At 40.4% G+C, this 21,766-nt stretch overlaps 1 protein-coding gene across 1 annotated transcript in view; it reads left to right on the top strand.

Annotated features, from left to right (window-relative positions):
- Positions 1-21,766, top strand: part of THOC2 (THO complex 2) — a 58,289-nt gene that overhangs the window by 288 nt on the left and 36,235 nt on the right. The window contains exons 2-9 of the mRNA XM_015426985.1: positions 7,393-7,451; positions 9,396-9,487; positions 10,216-10,267; positions 13,965-14,035; positions 15,085-15,206; positions 15,599-15,732; positions 16,118-16,284; positions 21,394-21,486. Of these exons, the coding sequence (XP_015282471.1) occupies positions 7,393-7,451; positions 9,396-9,487; positions 10,216-10,267; positions 13,965-14,035; positions 15,085-15,206; positions 15,599-15,732; positions 16,118-16,284; positions 21,394-21,486 (790 nt within the window). The remainder of the gene's footprint in view (positions 1-7,392; positions 7,452-9,395; positions 9,488-10,215; positions 10,268-13,964; positions 14,036-15,084; positions 15,207-15,598; positions 15,733-16,117; positions 16,285-21,393; positions 21,487-21,766) is intronic.

The following is a 21,766-nucleotide window of genomic DNA, read 5'->3' as shown; positions in this document are numbered from 1 at the left end:
CATTTCTGTTGATCTTTTTTAGATCCAGGTTTTCCTCACATTCTTTTCTCCACCCGCCGTAGAATTTCGAACCCGTTTGAAATAATCCCTTTTCTCTCCCCCCCCCGCCATGAAAACTGCGTTCTCTTTCCGCGTTGTCATCCCGTCTTTTTTTTTTTAATCCATTTCCAGTTTATGACCGACGTTTGTCAGAATCTGTCAAATTTGCTGAAAACTGGATGGGATTATTCTCCCCCCCCCCACCTGCTCCCCTTTTGCCATGTTTCCCCAGCTCTAGTACCTCATCGAAGTCCTTCAGCTTTGTTGCAGTTTTGAGGCTGTCGTTCTGTGCTTGGGAGTAAAATTGGTGGTAGAGGGAAGGCTTTGTTGTGAAGTAAGCTTGTTGTGGATTGTGGTCGTTAAGGTAATTCTGTGTATGTTTACTCAGAATCAAGGCCCCAGCAGTGATGTGGGTTTTCTGGGAGGAAATTCCCATTCAAATTTAAATGAATAAATTAAACATTTTAGTAACAGTGGGAAAATGTAAATAATGCTAGTAAATGAAGAGAACTGCAGCATGACAAAGAACTGGAGTTTGTCTGTGCTTTGTATCCTTCATTTAGTCCATCTGACATGATTGATTTGCAGCAAAATGGGCATGACAGCTATAGATAAACTGACTGTGTTTACATTATGTCAGGTGGAAATTTTTCCTTGAGAAAAATATGGTGTTACTTTCCCACATCACTGGACCCTATTAATTAAGTGTAGGGCAATCCTACTTAACTAGGGAGTGAGTTCCATTGAAATCTCATAAATAGAAATCTCAAATAAGAAACTCAGTAGGGCTTACTGAGAGATTCAACATGGTGTAGTGGTTAGAGTGATACCCAGATTAGGATCTTGAAGACCCAGTTTGAATCCCAGCTCTGCCATGGAAAATTGTGCATAAAACTGACTACAGTTTATAGCCTGATCTCTAGTACTTGGTTGGCCTTGTTCATGTTAGTGTGATGTATTTTTAACTGCTGATTTAGGATTGCAGTCTAAAGGATGAGCAGTATTTACTAGAAAGTAAGTCCCATTGAACTCTGTGGGACTTGTTTCTGAAGACTGTAAGACAAGACAGTAGGATGGCAATCCTCTTGTACGCTTGGTTGGAAATAAAGTGCCTTAAACTGAGCGGCACTTATTTCTGAATAAACATTTTTAGTTGAAAATCAACAAACAAATCACTTGGGATGGAAACTTTGAAGCAATCACAGCAGTACTCCTGTGAATGTTCTTCACGGGTAGCTAACTTTAGAAATGTGATTTGACATTTTTATAGGCGTGGCTTTGTTTCTTAGTATGCTGGGCACTGTGGATCTCTTTGAACTGTAAGCAGTTCTTGTGTTTAACAGATTAAGTTGATGCCAGAGCGATCACCCCTGCTCTGATTTCTTTGACATCAGGGTTAAGTTCCATTTACTCTTCCCTTCCCCATCCACACAGCACCCCTCAGGGTGGGTCCAAGGACAAGAGCTACAGCCTTATCTAAATTTGAGGGTCAAAGGGAGCCTCATTCAAACCTCCTGAGAAACTAGTTCAAGGCTGACATTTTTAAAAAAGTGACTAATTTAACAACATTGTGGCAAATGAGATTCACCTGTATTTCATGCTGGGGTAAAAAAAAAAACTCCTTAGCTTCCATCCTCATTGCACCTGAAGAACTGGCTGTATTTAGTGAGGAGAAAGATCTTAAGATCATGGTGGATAGTTCAATTAAAATATCATCTGGTTAGCAGCAGGAGCTGAAAAAAGCAAGCTCCATGTTGGGAATTATTAGAAAGGAGATTGACACCAGACATTTTATTTTCATAATGCCTTTATATAAATCTGTGGTGTGGCTGTACTTGCTTTACTAAACTAAAAAAATGTTACTGCTAGAACAGCAGCCAGAACAATTGAGGGATTAGAATACTTCTCCTGTGAGGAAAATGATTTGCGGGGTGGTGGTGTACTTTTTAGCTTAGAAAAAAATTAAGGGAGAAAATAATAGTGGTTAGAACAATGAAAGGTGCCAAAAAAGTGTCTAGAGATTTTTTACTCTTACAGAACTTGGGACACCAAATGAAATTGCTGGGTGGTAGTTTCAGGTCAGCAAAAGCAGAATACTACTTCATACAACGTATAATTAAGATGGAGTTGATGTTAGAAGACTGGCGATAATCACTGGTTGGTGGGGGGGAAGGATTAGACAGAATCATGGAGGATAAGTATATCAACGGCTATTAGTCTTTACAGCTAAATGGGGCTTCTATGTTACCATAACTGCTTGAGGACAAGCAAGGGTGAGGGACTGCTGTCTTCATCTCCTGCTCATGTCTTCTGAGAAGAATCTTACTGGTCCTTGTAGTGAACAAGGTGCTGGACCAGCAGAAATGTAGGTTTTTCTAGCAAAATCAGAATCAGATAGATTTCAGAAAAGTTACCCAGTCCCCAAAATAAAACCTGTTCTGATTTAGCATGTTGATTTTATCTTACATTTAATAAGATAGTAATAATAGTAACATAGTAGAGATAATAGTAAAATAATCTCATGTTAATTTTATTTCCTAATAATACTTGTAAAGTTTAAAGATAATATATCACATATTTCCCTTACATTGTTTAAGGCACTGAAAACAGTTAACATATTAGTTTTGGTATACCCCCCAAAAAACCTGTTTGTGATATGTCTTGGGAATGGTTGCTCACTCATCTAGTTCAACAGAATTTAACTCTTGTTCAGAGGTCATTGGGGCACCTCATTATTTGGCATTATTTGTTAGCTCCATATAAGATTGGTGATTACAGTATCCCTTCCACTATGTGAAAGGAGACATACAAATAAGAATTTTGCTTTTGCTTTTGAGCTGCAGATCAATCAGGTGAATTTGTAACTTGATTTTGTGTTTATTTATTTGTGGTATCATCTTACCACGCCTGGTTTACAGATCAATGAAACATATAGTGTTGCTAAGGACAGTAACCTGAAACAATTACACTTTTGAAACTGTTAAATTTACCCAATACTGTTTTGGCAATGACATTCATTCATTGATGTTAATTTTATGAAAAAAATTAATCTGCAGAAAATGATCTTTTTTGACCTACATTTCTGTGGGTCAGATGTATTTTTGGTCTACAGGGATTCTTAGTCTTTCTCTTTCTAAATTGTCATTCAAGTATTTGTCTATCCTTACACCTTTGGTGTTTTGGAGATTTTGAAAGGGGAATAAGGTCTGAATGTGTAGATGTTGGGCTGATAAAAATGAACAAACTGTTTTGGGGTTAGACTAGTACATTGTGACATGTGAACATTTGACACCTCAACTCTGATCCAAAACCCTCAGTCACTGTAAGTTGGAGTCAGGCTATTAGATGTTGTAGATAATGGATTGGCCCAAGTTGAAGCCTTGCAATTAACTCTTTAAACCAGAAGAAAATTATATGATTCCAGCATGTAATATAGAAAAGTGAAATATTTTAAAATACTATCCTTGTCATCAGAAAGATCTGTCCAAAATTAGGTCTTGTTAGCAAATTAAAAATACCTTTTTGTAATGGGGTGATTTAAAATGCTAATCTAAGTGTTAATGTTAAAATTTAGTTCAGTTCTAGTTGGTTGCCTATATTTATGTGATTTGGGATGGTAAGTTCAGATCAGTTTTGGATTGCAAGTTACTCTTGTAAGAGAGTTGTTTCTAATTGATTGCCCACATATTTCATTTTTCATAACTCAGGATCTTCAAAAGGCTCAACAATGCAGTCTTATGATATGTATGAAATTGCACTATTTTATATCAAGCACTTTGGACTGGTCACTGAGGATAATTATGGAATCATAGAGTTGGAAGGGGCCAGACAGGGATTCGCCTAAAGCATCCATGACAAGTTTCATCCAGCTGCCAATGAAGACTGCCAGTGAGGGGGAGCTCACTACATCCATACACAACCAACCTGAACTACTTTCTGCCCATAATTTAAACTCAATATTGCAAGTCTTATCCTCTGCTGCCAACAGGAATCTCTCCCTGCCCTTCTCTAAGTGACAGCTTTTCAGATACTTAAAAAGCTCAACCTCCTCTTATCAAGAGAGAGAACATTCGTAAGTCCCTCAGCCTTTCCTTGTAGGGCTTGTTCTCCAGGCCCCGATCATCCTTGTTGCCTTCTTCTGCACCCACTCCATTCTGTCCACATCATTTTTGAAGTGAGGCCTCCAGAACTGCACACAGTGCTCCACAGTGCTGTCAAGAATATGACATCTTGAAATTTGGATGTTATACCTCTATTGATACACCCCAAAACCACATTAGCTTTTTTCCCCACTGCATCACACTTGCTGTTCATATTTAGCTCACAGCCAGTTCACACATTTGAACATATTAACTTGTAACTCACTTATGAGATACTGTTATCCTGTGTCAAGTCCATTATGTCAGTTGTAATATAGACTTTGTCTGCCTGCTAGGAGGTAGCAGGTACCATATTTACTTTTGCTCAAGAATTAAATTTTTTACAATTACTTTGGTTTTGAGGTCTATATAATTCGTTTTAAGCATCCTGTATGTTAAGCTATAAAGAAGGTAAAATAAATGAAGATGTAACAGATTTTAATATTTATTAGCTTCATTTATACCCTGTCTTTCTCCCAATGGGAACCAAAGTGATTTACATCATTCTTTCCTTCATTTTATCTTATTTATATTTATAATTTTTTATTTTTAAAATTTATATCCTGCCCTCCCCGAAGGCTCAGGGCAGCTCACAAGGGGCCAATAAGATAGGTTAGACAGACAGTGTGTAATTGGCCCAAGATCTCCCAGCAAGCTTCTGTGGCAGAATGCGGATTTGTACCTGGATGTGACAGGCAGGTTAGGTGCCACCTCTCTATAAGCTCAGCCAATGAGAGCTGGTGGAATGTTGAGAGAGGGAGACTTGAAAAGCAGCAGTTGAAAATGACAGGAGTTAGTAGCAGAGGAGCTGACAACTTAGGAGCTGGAGAGAAAAAAGAGGATCTCTGAAAGAGTAGAACTGTGCAGAAGAGCTCAAGGCTGAATATAATAAATTTGTAACTAACGGATCCCAGTTGTTGGAATAGGACCTCATTTCAAAAGTTCAATGGAACTGAAACGTGTTTTGTTCATATCATAAATAAAAATTTTCTTGTTTTGATTAACACTGTGGGCTACGTGTCTGCGGGGAAGAAGCATGCACACACAATTTAATATCCGTGTCTATATACATACATTAGAGGATATGAATAAATGGTGGCAGCAAGTTACTGGGACAGTGTGTGAGCCCCAGCCCCTAATAGCTCTCTGTGAGTGAGGGGCTGATTATTCAAGGGGGCTGGGCTACCCTGTCTGTGGATGTGAGGTATGAATTGGTCATGGCTCTCTGTATATTTTAAAAGAGACAAGAAGGTTAGCTTGTGACAGCCTGACCTACGTATAATCCATAACCTGAGTGAAAGGTTTAAGAGGGTGGTAGGCACTACATGCGAGGGAAAAGGAGTGTTACACTGAGTCTCCATCCATGTGTTAATTCATTTTGGTAGCTTATTGTCTCCACCACTTTCCCCCAGATTTATCTCTCCATCCCCAGCTGCTTTGTGGAGTGAAGATGGGCATCTGTATTTTGAGGAGGAGTGTCTATGAAAGCTAATAGCAGTATAGAAATGGCACAGGGGAAAGGGTTACTCTCTCCCACTATTCCCACTATGCTATTTTTGAATAAAATTAAAGACATCAGAAGATCTGTTTCAGATTGCTAGGATCTCATCTGGTTGCATCCTGTACTGACCCTGTTGTAGAACCAGGGGCTGAGTTAATCTACTCATGATTCACTTAAGCAGAAGAGTAGAAATGAATGCCACTTAATTTCTTCAGCCTTTCAGTAAACTGCACATGAGTGTGCAAAGGCTGAGTTTCAGTCCCCAGATATTTTTTGTTTTACGTTTAAAAACCATTTGTCGTAATAGTTAAGACTGAAAAGAAGAACATATATCTTTGGAAAGAAATGAGTGAGAACACCCTGCTTATTTATCCATCCGATCTATTGCTTCCTGTCTTTGGAACTGCATACCTTTCCTGCAGTGTACAGTTAATGGCAACAGCAACACACTTTCAAAATATATTTTGAAACTTCTCTGGGTCAAACTGAGTTTGCATTTCTCTCTTGATGTATTAGTTATGTTTATGCTTTATATTCCAGCATGTTTTGATCCAGTTGCTTTCCAAAGTCATCTGGCAATTCATGGAGCAGCTGTTTTGCTTGGATTGGATGGCAGCTGCTATATGTAGTGACTGGTTATGATTATTTTTTGAAATTGTTATGGATGAATTGCCATCAATCAGTTTAGTATTTCTCTGTAGAATTAAGCAGTAGTGTGTGTCAGAGAAATAGGGGTATAAACAGACGGTGGTGTTTTTTCTCTCTCTTGGATAGTGGGGCAGAATATGTTTGATCTTTGTAAAACCAAAGTCTTTTTTGAGTCTCCTAAACATTTAGTCCCCATATTTAGATCTGCTGCTTAGAGGCAAGCTGCTTCCATTGTGATTCTGTAGCAAAGATAATGCTGGATCGTGGTGCTCAGCTAGAACCTCTCTTTGGTCATAGTTGTGCACAGCTTGTCTTAAACAGGTATTGACTTGAGTAACTGGGCCTGATCATTTCTTTTGAAAGAGAGACCGCCAATGGCCAGATCACGCCTAAAAGCAATGCTTTGGATAGAGTTTTGCAGTCTTAATCTTCCTTTGTAGTAACCAGCCATTCAAGAATGTAATCTTAACATAGAATCTGCAATGAGAATTTAAATTATTCTGGACATTTCTCCATTTTATTTATTTGTTTTTGAAAGAGAGACCGCCAATGGCCAGACCACACCTAAAAGCAATGCTTTGGATAGAGTTCTGCAGTCTTCCTTGTAGTAACCAGCCATTCAAGAATGTAGAATCTGCAGTGAGAATTTAAATTACTCTGGACATTTCTCCATTTTATTTATTTGTAAATAACTTTTTCTCTCTCCTCTCTGCCCCTGGTCTTTCTCTGTTAGTGTGAATCTTCAATATAATATAATAGAGATTATTCTCTATTCAACATAAAATTAGAGGTATACACTTACCCTGTATCTGAAGGGCTGAACACAAAGCATAAGAAATTGAACAAGCATTCAAAATGTTTTTGATATTGTCTTGTGGGAAACTAACTTAAACATTGTTTCCAGTTTGGTGCTCAGGCTGCATATGTGTCCTGACAACTTAAATTATAAGGATGCAACTAATGTGACTATTTACACAAAAAGTAACTTAATTTGAAGTGTAAACTTTTAAAATCAGTTATAGTTAATGAGGATGCTAAATGTTGTTTTTTCCTACTTAATTTCAGTTTGCAGTTATGTCGTTCTCTCTCTGAAAATAAAAGCCATGATAATGTGACTTTGAGAGGTAAGTAGGCTTTGTGTGAGTCAAAGAAATGTTTCATTACCTTCATAGCAGCATTGATTTTATCACACTTGCTAGAACATCTGTTTCAGACTGATTCCAGGTGCCAGGGTAGCTTCGGGTGTGTTTCCGTGACAGCAGCTCTCCCCTGGTGTGTGTGAGTGTGTGTGGCTAGTCATGTTTGAAATGAAAAGCAGTTTGTCATTAAATGAGAGTCTGTTATTCAAAGGAAGACAGTAAACAATCCCATTGGGAATATGAAAGCCCTTGGGTTTATCTGAGGTAGCATTGGATAATCTTTGTAGGATGTTTTGGTTTGTTAAAGAAGAAAACTTTATATCTGCATATAAAGGGAGAGTCATTTCTTTAGGCTTCATAGGATCTGGTCAGGTAAAACGTAATTGACAGCATTTTACACAGGGAAAATCAGGCGCTATTCCTTGTAAGTTGAGCAGTTCCATGCTCAAATATATACTCAGTCTATTTAATTTGTTTTCTTCCTCCTGTTGTGGAGGGATTATGGGATGGAGTGTGTAATGCTGCAACCAGGCTGTTGATGGGTCTCCATATGCAGGAACACATCCAGCCTCTACTGAAAGCATTGCATTGGCTGCCAATAGTATACCAGATCAGTTTCAAGGTGCTGCTTTTAACCTTTCAAGCCCTATATGGTCAGGGTCTGGCATACCTAAGGGATGGCATACCTTCCCCACATATTCCCTGGAGAGCACTGCATTCAGGGACGCAAAATCGGTTGGCCCTCCCAGGCCCCAAGGATGCCGGACTGGCTTCAACCAGGGCCTTCTTGGTGGCGGCTCTATACTGGTGGAATGAGATCCCGGAAGAGATCGGGGCCCTGTGGGACCTTTTACAGTTCCACAGGGCCTGCAAGACGAAGCTCTTCCACCAGGCTTTTGACTAAGGAGCCGCACTATGCACCGAGGAGTGCCCTGGCTTCACCATCTTTCAGCTCCAGCTTGTGCCCACCCCACAATAAGTTGAGTGAACTGAGCTGGCGTGAGTACCATTGGAATATGCAGTCACCTTAAACTGTATTATAAATAATTTTTGCTCTCACTTTTTAGTAGATCATCATGTTCCAGTGCTTTAGGAGTATTTAAAATGAATGTTATTTTATGTTTACGTTTTATGATAGGTTTTAATTGTATTTATATGAAATTCCATGTAAGCTGCCCTGAGCCCACCTCGGTGGGGAAACTGGCGACAATCTCCTGATATTCCCAAGGGTAGAACCTTGAAGTATATTCTCTGAAGGGGACCATAGTGACCAAAGGTCACTTCTCCCACATGGGGATTTTTCCCCACATGGAATGCAGCCCTATATATGGTTTTCTTTCCTTGCCAACCTGAGCTGTACCTTTACAGGTTGATTTCTGGGCCACGGGGGCCTACGGAAGGAATGGAAGAGGGTGACAGCAGCAGTGAACAGCACAAGGATCAGGTGTGGGAATGTTGTTCCCATATCTCCTGCTGCTGTGCACCTCTATGTAGTTGTAGCTTGTGAGCACAGAACTATATGTTCTGAATGAAAGTGAATTACAGTGTGAAGAATCATAGCTATTAGGAGTTAGATTTGCATTCTCTGAGTTAGGTTGATTTCTTATTGGGAAAAAATACTGTGGAACTTTTTAAAAGGATTGCATACTTTGTAGCAGATGTAACTGGTGGGTTTTTAAAATCACAAATCTTATATAAGTATACAGTTCATTAAAAAGTTTGTGTAAATAAGTAAATACAAAATGAGATGGGAATCTAGCTTAAAATAATTGGGATTTTTTTTAATATGGTGAATCAAAGGTAAAGTATTTTCTTCATATAAATGTTATAAATATTCCCTCTTTCATCATGGTTAATTTTCTTCATATAAATGTTATAAATATTCTCTTTCACACTGATATTTTAGTGCATTTTTATCATGTTCTACAGGTATTCAGCAGGTTCTGTATGAACTTGCTTACCATGTTGTGAAGGGAAACCTAAAGCATGATCAGGCATCAAATGTTCTCAGTGATGTTATAGTAAGTATATATTTGTAGTATTGGTTAACCTTGCTTGATGAGCCTGTTGGATGAGCATCTGCACTTTCCAGTGTTTAGAGGCTGCTTTTAATTTTACTAATGAAATTGTACAAGTTGGTGATCAGCTTCTGTGCAGTGTGACAGAATGTTCTATGTGGGTGGTTTGAATGTTATTATTGCACTATTCTAGCTTGTTAAACCAGGAGCTGTTTCTGATTCATGTATATACTAAAGTCATGGCATCATTTTTGGTAGAAAAGCAGCAGTGGTGTATGATTACAATTTCATGGCTGTACTTTAATTGGCAGATTGCTGTACATAGTACCTTTAAATGGCATTTCTTGGTTTGTTTATTTTTTTCATTTACTTCATATATAGCCCATTTTTTACTGAAAATCTAGACAGATTATAAAATACAAAAACAATCAGTGTAAGGGCAGCATAATAAACAGGGTATTAGTACTAAAATTACAGTTAGAAAAAATGCAAGCAAAAAAACTGGCTAAGAAGTAGCTTCGTATAGTCATAGTCTTTAATTTCATGTTTTATAATAGATTACGTCTGGTTATCTCTAGATTATAATGCAAAGGTAATCTGGCACGACTTGAAGGCTAAAACAGCCCTTGTGTGATATAGCATGAATAGTGCTTTTCGTCAACTTTTGTGCGGAGACTATTATCCGCATTTGCAGAAAAGATGTCCTGATCTGGCAACTTCTGTCTTTTTAGGAATTTCGGGATGATATGCCCTCCATCCTAGCTGATGTGTTCTGCATATTAGGTAGGTTCCTTCTTGCTTTCATTGAAATTCTCGCTTTTCATAGCAACCATCCACATGGAAGATACCTTAGGAGAGGCCTGGTGTTTCAAAGGACGCTTCCTGAAGATGTTGCCATAGTAATCCATACTGCTCTTCAAATAATATCACTCAGCCTACTAGTTTGATTTCAGCAGATTTGAATTAATTGATTTTTAGCAGCCAAGCATTTTGTTTACATGAGTACATTGTAAAGAAAAGTGGTCTAAAATGTTGTTTCTTTTTGTGTGTGTGTGTGTGAGCGTATGTGCACCTGCAACTCATGGTGACTTCTGGTGATTAACCCGTACTGGGGGCATGGAGGATATTCAGAGAGGTGGCTGGATTTTACCTGCCCCTGCCTCTGGTATTTTCAAGGAGGTCTCCCATCCAGATAGCTGCCAGAGTCTGCCCTGCTTAGCTTCCAAGGTCTGATGAGATCGGGTTTGCCTGGGCTATCCAGGTCAGGGCAAAATATTATGTTTCTTACTAAGGAACAAACAGATCTGACCTTGAGCAGTCTGTGGAAATGTTATGAAAATTTCCATTTTTCTTAATATTGTCACAATGCCCATACCCTTCTTTACAGGTACAAAGCTTGTAATCATTCAACTGAATAGCACTTAATTTTTTTTTTCATCTCATGTGAAAGAAGTGGAATTGTATCAGTTTTTATCACGGAATGGTCAGACCTACATAAATTACCATGTCAGTCTTGGGCAATCATATAAACAGTATCTTACATTACAGCACAGTTCAAATACATGGATAAGCTAAAGGATTCTCAGGTTTAAATGCTTCTCATGCAGCCAGATGATGGGGGTCTTTCTGCTTTCATAGCATATCAGAGTTTTCTTGTGTCTTTCTTTTCTGCTACTGTTCATTCGACCCAGTGGTCTTGAACAGCTGCTGAGTGTATATGTTTAAGCAATTAATGTGAAGCTGCCCACATAGTGAAAGGCTTTATGCAGTTGCTTTAGAATGTTTCCGTATTTCTACAACTGCAGCCAAAAATCTAGCAATCCTATATGTAACCTGTGTCAACATAAAGTTGCATCTATATTTAGGTTATATTAAATCACAGAAATACGTTAGGATGCGAACTCATAGGGGAATGCCAACTGTGAAGGTTGAGCAAATTCTCCTTGACCTTATTGATGTACTTTTATAATCCAGATGTTTCAAACAAATTTTAATCAGATGTCTTAGCTCATCAACATTTACTCTCCCCATCAGTTCTATTGAAATCCCTAGGCACCTTAGCTTATAATTCACCAATTTATCTCAGTTGCTCTTATGATTGTCTAATTTAATAAGACCAAGCAAACTTAACTCCGGATCTGATTGCAGGAGCTTTAGCTTTAAATTAAATGCCCTCCTCCATGCCCTCGCATTGTAAGAAATTTCGCCCACTTTACCTCTTAGAACAACTCTGACCACATTTCTAGGCCTCCCCAGTATCCTATGAAGAAACTTAATTAGTGGTTGATCAATATCCTCAGTAACAGATTCTATCGATATACCAGCCACATATAAGAAATGACCAACTACCTTAGAGTTGTGCTCACTCGCCTTCGGAAGCCAGATGTTCTTTCACAAAGATTTTCTTGTTTTCTAACTAACTTACCAACCTGTCATACGGTAGAGATGCATATAATTTACCCACAACTGACAACAAGCTGATAGGGTGGTAATTACAAGGATCTGATGAGTCTTCTTTCTTGTGTATTGGCTCAGTGATAGTATGATGCCAAATCCTAGGCATTATGCCTGCATCGTTAACTTACATAAAAATTGGTGCCAAAACTTCTGTCCACCAAGTTGGGTTTGATTTAAGTAATTCAAAAGGGACCATGTCAGAGTCAGGCACTTTAACTGACCTCATTTATGTTATTAAAGTTCTAACTTCTTCAACTGAGACAGGAGGCCATGCATTGGTGCCAGGAGATAAAGCCAGCTGACCATTTGAGTCAGCCACTGTTGAATCAGAAAACAGAGCTCTAAAATGTTCTTTCCAACAGTCGGCAGAAATATGATATGAAACCAGAGGTCTAGAATTAATTTTTTTCTGCTATAGTACTCCAAATGAGTTTACTATCTTTCTGCTTAGCATCCCAAATTAAATGGTCCCACTCCTGCCACAGGGCCTTCCTTTTCTTAAGTTTAACAGTTATATTCCTGCTTCAGACAAGTAGATACCGTAGCATTTGCCTTGAGTTTTAGATTTTAAACTGAAAGTGCATATAACGTATTATACACTAGAATGTTCTACAGTCTGTATCAAACCACAAGCTTTCCAATGTGACACCAAAAAAACTTTTAGCCAAACAATCAGATGTATATATTGGTTGAAATCAATCTCTCAAATCATTTAAATGTCTAAAAGATCTGAGCTGTTAGTGCAGCTGGAGGTTAAAGTCTTGAGTTAAATTGCTTTGGGATGGGTTCTTAATTCTTCAGCTTTCTCCCCTGTAGTTTGGCTCCAGTGCAAAGGTCTAAGTTTACCATGAGTTTGCCCAAACTGCAAAGGCTCTTGGGATGGATAATTAGCTTTGTCTGGGACCAAAAGGACCATATCTAAAGGGAGATGATCAGCCCCCAGATACTCAGTTCTGAGAAATTCAATTAAGCCAAACAATTAAAAGGAAATAATAAAACAATCAATAATGCTGACACCACAGTGGTTTACACATGTATAATCCCCATGGTTATCAACTTGAGGGCAACCATTGACAATCTTCATTCAAACCCTTATTAGGTATTAGGGAAGCTAATTTTTCCCCTGCTCCATTATATTAACGTCCTTAAGATAACGTTCTTATCCCAATAGGGAACTTAGCTGCAAGTTGGTCACTAAAACTTTTAAGGAAGAGTTCTTCATTGGAAGACCCAGTGCATGCATTCAGGTTGCCGGACAACACAAACATAGCCCCTGGATGTAAAGAATTAATAGACTGAAAGTATTCATGGAATTTACTCCAGTATTTAGACAGATTTATCAGATTTATATCCCACCCTCCCAGCCAAAGCCTGCACAGCAGGAGGGATATAGGCATTAATTACTATAAATTAATTACTATTAATTACTGGCCATACTCCAAGAGAGAAAGCATATTTTCTGTTTATTTTGTCAGTCATTCTCACCTTCAGAGGTGGCAAGCTGGGACTCAGTAGGAAAGACCATTTGACCAAAAGGGCTCAATACGGCAGAAGATTTGTATGAAGAATTTTTTGTGGACTAACCAATGGCTGTCCCTCAGCATATAAATGCTCCCTTTCATTGCCTGAGTTTTCTGCGCCCTAATATTTTCCAGAGTGATAATTAAATTTTGTGAAGTCTTTCTGCTTTTATGGCAAATCAGAGTTTTCTTGTGATGTCTGAACTAGCATACTGTATTTCTGTGCTTTCCTTGCCATCCAGTATTCCAAATAGTGGCTTCATTGGGACATGGAATCCTGGTTTACATGGAAAATGTAAAGAATTTTTTGCCAGCTTCATGGTTTGATTTAAATGTAGAAATATGTAGTTATTTGGACGTGTCCCAGTTGCATGCAAACCATGCTTATATGTCCTAAACTGATGGAAATGAGTGTTGTTTCACAGAATGGAAGGCTGAAAATTAGGAAGATATTACTGTGATGTCATACCAAGTTTCTTTCTCATTTGATTTCCTTTGGATAGATATTGAAACTAGTTGTTTAGAAGAAAAAAGCAAGAGAGATCAATTCATGCAGCTGGTGCTAGCGTGTTTGGTAAGTTCTACTTCCCTCTCTCCCCTGAATTTTACAGACAAGACAATGTCGATACTGTTATGCTTTGAACTGTTGCTTCCATTTTTTTGGTTACTTTTTTGTTTTACAGTCCATGTTTAACGTGTTCGCACTGAATCTCCTTCTTATCAAATGGACTAAATTGTCCTTTTATGTTTAATACCACTCCTGTGTCAGTGGAATGCCCCCCCCAGGTTCTTGATGTTCAGTCTTGCTGAGAAAATAAAACTGCATATAAGCTTTTGGTGGTACCTACATGATTGAACACAGTTCCTTGAAGAGCAAAGCTTGATCCACTGGCACTTTAAGTTTTATTCAATGTATAAGCTTTCATGTGCAAGCACACTTCCTCAGATACAGTGAAACAGAATTTCCTCAAGGAAGACCTGGGGGGGGGGGACAGCCATCAGGGAGGGCCAGTTAGAGACAAGATGTATAAGTAAAGCTGAGATTGTGTCATGATGGCTGGTATAGCACACACATACATTGATCTTACCGGCTGCCTTGGTACAATTTCAGCTTTACTTATGCATCTTGATTTTGACTGGCCCTTCCTGGTGGCTACCCTCACCCCCCACCCCGTCTTCCTGTATGTAGGGCTTGAGGAGATTCTGTTTCACTGTATCTGATGAAGTGTGCTTGCACATAAAAGCTCATACCGTGAATAAAACTTTGTTTGTCTTAAAGGTGCCACTGGACTCAAACTTTGTTTTGCTGCTTCTGACCAACACGGCTACCCACCTGAATCTACAGTTCCTTGAAGACTTGCATGTCAGGCTATGCTGGGAAACCTTCGCTCTCACATTTAGTTTTCTAGGTAGTAATTTATTTTAAAAAATGAAGCACATTGACAAATCTTAGTGCCCCCTGGCACATGATCTAAGGTGGCTCATCACAGATCATGTTATGCAACCTTGAAGAGAACTCAGCAGTCATCTGCATAGCTTCTTTAATTTCGGCTGCCTGTCTTTGTGTTGGTAAGATGATCAGATGCTGCTATAATATCTGCGCTATTCTTTTTTCACACTTAGTACTTAGTTTCGGATACCATACTGAAAGAGCGGCTGGACCCAGAAACATTAGAATCGTTAGGGCTTATCAAGCAGTCTCAGCAGTTCAATCAAAAGTCTGTGAAAATCAAGACAAAACTTTTGTAAGTACAAAATAAAATCTATTCTAGTCAAGTCTGTTCCTGAGGCAGTTTTTAATGTTTTAAACATGGGCCAAATAGTATATTTTTACACTATTAAAGAATTTTTGGCAGATTGAACATTAGACATATTCTAGTTTGAGTAAGGTATGTTAAATAAATATTCCCAATGCTTTTTAGTTGAGCACTTGAAGTGGTTATATTCTTAATGACAAACTCATTATAAAAACTAAATCAGCACTTGAAAAAAAGGGGCAAGTCTCACATTTGCTTAGGCATAATGCAAAAAACTCCAGATAAGGTGATGCAGAGCTTACCAGTTTTGAATTGGAGCAAGTGGTAACTTCCTAATTCTAAAATGTGCACACTTGTCTTTGTTCTATATCTAACTGTAGTTATAAGCAACAGAAATTCAATTTATTAAGAGAAGAGAATGAAGGTTATGCAAAGCTGATTGCTGAACTGGGTCAAGATTTATCTGGAAATATCACTAGTGAACTGATCCTAGAAAATATCAAATCGTTAATAGGTAAGGCATTTTTGCCATAAGAAATGTATCCCCTCCCCCATCCAGTTACCTATGTTATAGAGGCATCTCAATGTTACCTTTAATTTGTGAAGCACATCTTAAACATTTTATATATTAATTTTTAATGCTGAGCCTAATAGAAATCTAAATAATGTTTCCCCTTTCTAGCTTCTGGTATTTAGTCCAATAAAGACTCTCTGTTTCTGTTTCAAAACCCAAACCTGTACTTTCACTGATTTTGGTATCCCAGTTTATTGAGAATTTTTGATTAACTTATTTCAATATCAAGAGTATAAGATTATGAGAATTTTCTCATGTGGTTGATATGTTTACTTGTCTTCAGCAAAGGTAACTGTTTAACTCTGACCTTTTTCCATTTTAATAGGATGTTTTAACCTGGATCCTAACAGAGTGTTGGATATAATCTTAGAAGTCTATGAATGTAGGCCAGAATATGATGAATTCTTTGTACCTTTGATAGAATCCTACATGTATATGTGTGAACCACAAACACTCTGTCATATCCTTGGATTCAAGTTCAAGTTCTATCAGGTAATATAGATGTCTGCAGCTTAAAACTGCAGATATTTGCAGCTTAAAAACTATACTGGCTTTTCTCTCACTGAGAGGAGGACATCTTGCTGGGTGTCTCCCACCCTATCCTTAGGGAGGCAGGAATTAACCTTCACTTCCGGTCCTCTTGGTGGGACACGCCCCTTCAGCTCAGTTTTGTTCCTGCCTCAATAGGGAGAGCAGCATGAAGTTGGCACTCGTGTCTTTGGTTTCATTTTCAATTCTTTCTCCTCCTCTGCCTTTGACTTCTCTCTCCTCTCTTGCCTACGCTGGTTTCTCCTTTACTCTATTCCCTGTCTCCGGCAATCCTCTGCCCGTCCGACACTCGGCTGGAGCATGTCAGAACGGGATGGCTCTAGGGCTGCCAAATGGGGGCAGGGGGCGGGAAATCCCCTGCTTTGGAGGCCCGATTTCCGCCACGGCGGAATCGGGCCCCGGGGGGAACTCTGCCCCCGAAGCTGCGTCACCTGGCCACATCACTCACGTTGGGGGCGTGGCCCAGATTGTCGGAGGGGAAACTATATGGTTTTCCCCCCGACGATCTGGGCCACGCCCCAACGTGAGCACATAGCACGTTCAGACGTTTCCTGAAATTCTGTGTCAACCGTCAACACTGGCAATTCAGAGCCCTGCCCTTCGGCATTTCTACTGCCCGAAGGGTATTTTCCAAGATGCTAATACATCCCATTGTCTTGTTATGGGAAAAGGGGGTCCATGTCCACCCATACGTGGACGATCTACTGATCTGCTCCGAATCCCATCTCAAGTCTCTCCAAGACATCAAGGAAACCATCAGTTGCCTGCAGGCTCACGGATTTCTAGTCAATCTGGAGAAAAGCTGTCTGATTCCATCTCAGTCATTGGAACACCTAGGGGTCATCATAGACATGACACAGAACTGCTGGTTTCTGCCCAGTTCCAAGGCAGAAAAGATAAATCTGATTTGTTGTCAGGTCATCAAGAGCAAGCGATCCTCTTTGATGACTCTCACCAAACTGATGGGCTTATTCATTTCCTGCATCGACACGATGCCATGGGCCCACATGCAGTGTTCCCTCTAAGCTGAGTTAGTGTGAGCTAGCTCACAGTTTTTTAGCCTCCGGCTCACAGATTTTTGTCTCAGCTCAGGAAGGATGGCTCCAGAGCAAACTAATTCGTGCAGCAGCCAAATCGCTCGCTCACAACTTTAATGCCAGGAGCTCACCAAGTAGACTTTTTGCTCACAGGACTCCACAGCTGAGAGGGAACCTTGCCCACATGCATGCGAGACCTCTCCAACAACTCCTGCAGCCTCATCAGGTCAGGATTATGAGGCGAGAGGATCTTTCCATCGGATTGTCCCATCAGGTGAAGACCAGCCTATCCTGGTGGACCAGCGTGTGAAATCTGAGACGTGGCCAGGTGTACCACACCGAAGATTGGAGAGCTATCAGGCTAGCTCTGATACACTTCCAACCCCAGATTGCCGGGCGACACGTGTTGATCAGGACGGACAACATCTCTGCGAAGGCGTATATCAACAGCCAGGGGGGATTTCAGGTCTTCACGACTTCACCGGGAAGCCTCTAGGCTGCTGAAGTGGGCAGAACTCAACATAACCTATGTCAAGGCCGAGCATGTGAAGTGAGTCCTGAACACCAAAGTGGATTGGCTCAGTCGATGCCGCTTACAAGAGGGGGAATGGTCCCTAAAGCAGGATGTGTTTCAACTCATCGTGGAACATTTCGGTCACCCAGTAGTGGACCTGTTTGGGTCCCCACTCAATTTCAAGGTCCAGCGGTTCTTCACCAGATTCTACCACTGGAAAGCGGAAGCAACCGACGCATTGATGTCTCAATGGCCTCCCGGGCTTCTGTTTGCATACCCACCAACTCCAGTTCTCCCAAGGCTTCTATGGAAGATACGGGAACAAAAGGCGGAAATCATAGTGGTGGCTCCTTACTGGCCAAGGAGACTGTGGTTCTCCGAACTTCATTGTCTGGCCCTTTGACCATCCTTACCTCTGACTGTGACCCCAGACATGCTGTCCCAGGGACCCATTTGGCATCCGGACTCAAGCTGGCTGCGTTTGACTGCCTGGCGATTGAGCGGGAACGCCTCCACAAACTAGGCTACTCCAACAAGGTGTCTGATACCATGCTGGCCTCTAGACGGCAATCCACCTGCCGAATCTACAATGCCATCTGGAAAGCCTTTGTGAGATGGACCAAGAGGAAGAAGATTGGCCCTCTTAAGCCTCACATTCGGAATATCCTAGCTTTCCTTCAAGACGGGCATGATTCTGGCCTAAAGGCATCAACATTACCCAGACAAGTGGCGGCCTTCTCCACGGTCCTACCTACCTTTAAGGGCTGAGGCTTATCCAGACATCCACACATTCATTGCTTCCTTAAGGGAGCGTCACTTCAGGATCTGCCAACGTCTCATCGGTTCCCCACGTGGAAGCTCAATCTGGTCAATGTCCTAACTAAGCATCCCTTTGAGGCGGTCTCCCTCAAGTGGTTACAAATGAAGACCTTGTTTCTAGTTGCCATGACGTTGGCTCGTAGGGTCTCAGAGCTCGGTGCTCTTTCCGCTAACCCCAGGTTTTTTGCTTTTCACAAGGACAAGGTGGTGTTGGTCACAGACCCTACCTTTCAACCTAAAGTGAACTCTCGATTCCATAGATTACAGGAGCTCTGTCTCCGTTTTGTCCAAATTTGTCCCATCCGAAGGAAAAACTTTGGCACACATTGGATGTTCGCTGGGTTTTGAAGACCTATCTCCACCTATCTCCACCGTACTGGCGGCTTCAGGAAGTCGGAATCATGTCTAAGTCCACCATCAGCTCTGTGCTTAAGTCCTGTATTGCTGAGGCCTATAGGGCACAGAAGCTGGTTCCTCCGCCTGGCATAACGGCTCACTCAATCCGAAGTGCAGCGACTAATGCAGCCTTTTCTAGCCGAGCCACAGTAGAAGAAATTTGCAAGGCAGCTATGTGGTCCTCCGTTTTCCACGTTTATACGGCATTACAGGATTAATGTCTTTGAGTCGGCTGACGCAGCCTTTGGACGGAGAGTCCTTCAACAGGTCCTGACAGAGGCCAACGATGACCCACTGAGGACACTGCTGTGGGAGGTCCCAGCAAGATGTCTTCCTCTCAGGGGGAGAAAGGGCCATTGGTACTTACTGAGAAGGGTCCTTCTCCTCTGAGATAAGGAGGGCATCTTGGCCCCTCCCATGTCATCGTCACTCTTCCTGTTTTCTCATTCCTTTCTCTAACATGGTTCTATGTAAAGAAGTCCTTCCTGTCTTCTTCGCTCCTTCTATGCCAACGGGTTGCAATTTTGCTGTTAAGACATGTTGACTCAGTTGTTTAAAGTTTGTTTCAGTTATTACTGCTGCTTGGAGTTCCCAAACTGAGCTGAAGGGGCGTGTCCTAACAAGAGGACAGGAAGTGAAGTTTAGTTGCTGCCTCCCTAAGGATAGGGTGGGAAACACCCAGCAAGATGTCCTCCTTATCTCAGAGGAGAAGGACCCTTCTCGGTAAATACCAATGGCCCTTTCTAGTTAATTGGTATTTCAATATGAAATTATATACTTGTTTGCTCTAAGTATACAGAATAAAGTTGACCTTTATCATTATGATGGTGTTAGGTTTTGACATTTTATAAAATGTATACTTTTCAACAATATTTTATTATGGCAACATTGGCCTGTGGAGGTTCTGAATAAAGGAAGCAAAACAACCCTAACATTTCTGCTGTTTTTCTGATCTTATTTTGAATCCCTTCTTGGGGTTTTCAGTATTTTGAGAATATGGATACAACCCATTCAGTGCCCAAAGGTCACATTGGAAATGTACAACAAAATTGGAAAGTCATAGATTGTTTCCAAAACCATGACCTTTTCATTGACATGAATATGATAGGTAACAGGCCACCAGTGGAAGAAAAAGCATGTCTCAGTTTAAGTTGGTTGCCCTATATTGTTGATCTCAAATAGTTAAAATTCTGTTTCTGTCTCATGACAACCATAAGATTAGAGAACAATAGACCTTGAAGCTGCTTTAATTTACGGCTACTAGAATTTTTCAGACATGATACCCTAGTATGTTCTGAGCCACTGTTGTATAATTGTTAGTATCAGCCTAGGATCTTGAAGTGATAGTGGAAAGTACCATCATGTCAGTTGATTTATAGTGTCCCTATGGGTTTTTAAGGCCAGAGACACTCAGAAGTGGTTTTCCATTGTCTGCCTCCGCATCATGACCCTGGTATTCCTAAGTAGTCTTACATCCATTTACTAGTCATTATCAGGACTGCCCCTCCTTAGTTTCTGAGATCTGGTGAGATCAGGCGAACCTGTACTATCCAGGCCAAGACAAGATCTTAAAAGACCCAGGTTCAAGTCCTCACTCTGCCATTGAAGCTTGCTAGGTGATTTTGGGACAGTCACTTATTCAAAGAATCTACCTCAAAGAGTTCTTATGCAGATAAAATGGAAGGAGGAAAATGTTAGATGCCACTTTGGGTCTCCATTGGAGAGAAAACTAGGGTTTAAATTAAGCAAATGCAAAAATGATTGTGAAAAAATGGAAATCTTAGCTGGACACATGGGATGAACATGTGTGGACACCTCCTTTGACATGACTGAACAGGTGACCCTTTAACTTCTCTGCTCAAGCCCAAACAATTCCAGTATTCAAGGGCAGCTGTCATTAGCTGAACCCATGGAGCAACGGGTGGAAGAAGAGAGTAAAAGGTGTAAAATATGTCCTCCTCTTTACTTTGTCATTATATTTCTTCCCTGTAGACGTCTTCCATAGATACATACCTAGAACAGTTGTACAAAGTTGATTTGAAAGAGTGCAAACAATTTTAGAAAGTTAAGGAGAATTGCCCTGTGGAAAAATGTTTAAATATGATATGCTTAATCTTTTATTATTAATAACTTCTAATCGCTACACTATTGTAGGCACTTTCACTTTAGATGCTTTTTGTCTGTGTCAAATTCAACTATTTTGTGTTTTTCAAAATGGTAGCATTTATCTAATGTTATTCCATAATATTGCAAATAGCATTTCTGAAAATTATCCTTTTTTCTTAGGAGCCAAACGGAGAGACTCCAGTGTCTTTATACAGAGTTGCTGCAGTTCTTTTGCAACATAATCTAATAGATTTGGAAGATCTTTATGTTCACGTAAGTTTTTAAAAGCAAATCATGAATAAAAAATCTCTTGAAATTATTATTACACAAGAAAGGGGACCCGCGAAAATCGCGGGGGGGAGGAGCGGGGGAACTCCACTTAGAGCAGGGGAGGAGGAAGAAGCAGGTAAGCTTCCCCCCCATCCCGTTGGTTCCCCTGTCTCCTCCACCCCCCCCTCAACTACCACCCCCCGGCTCGCCGCCCCCCAGTCTCTGTCTCTCCCCCTTTCTCTCTCTTCCCCCCCAGTGTCTCTCTCTCTGTCTCTCTCCCCCC

The sequence above is a fragment of the Gekko japonicus genome, unplaced genomic scaffold (genome assembly GCF_001447785.1).
Source record: "Gekko japonicus isolate JY-2015 unplaced genomic scaffold, Gekko_japonicus_V1.1 scaffold265, whole genome shotgun sequence".
Taxonomy (NCBI): domain Eukaryota; kingdom Metazoa; phylum Chordata; class Lepidosauria; order Squamata; family Gekkonidae; genus Gekko; species Gekko japonicus.
The sequence above is the reverse complement of the archived record's forward strand: the minus strand, read 5'-3'. Positions and strand labels throughout refer to the sequence as shown.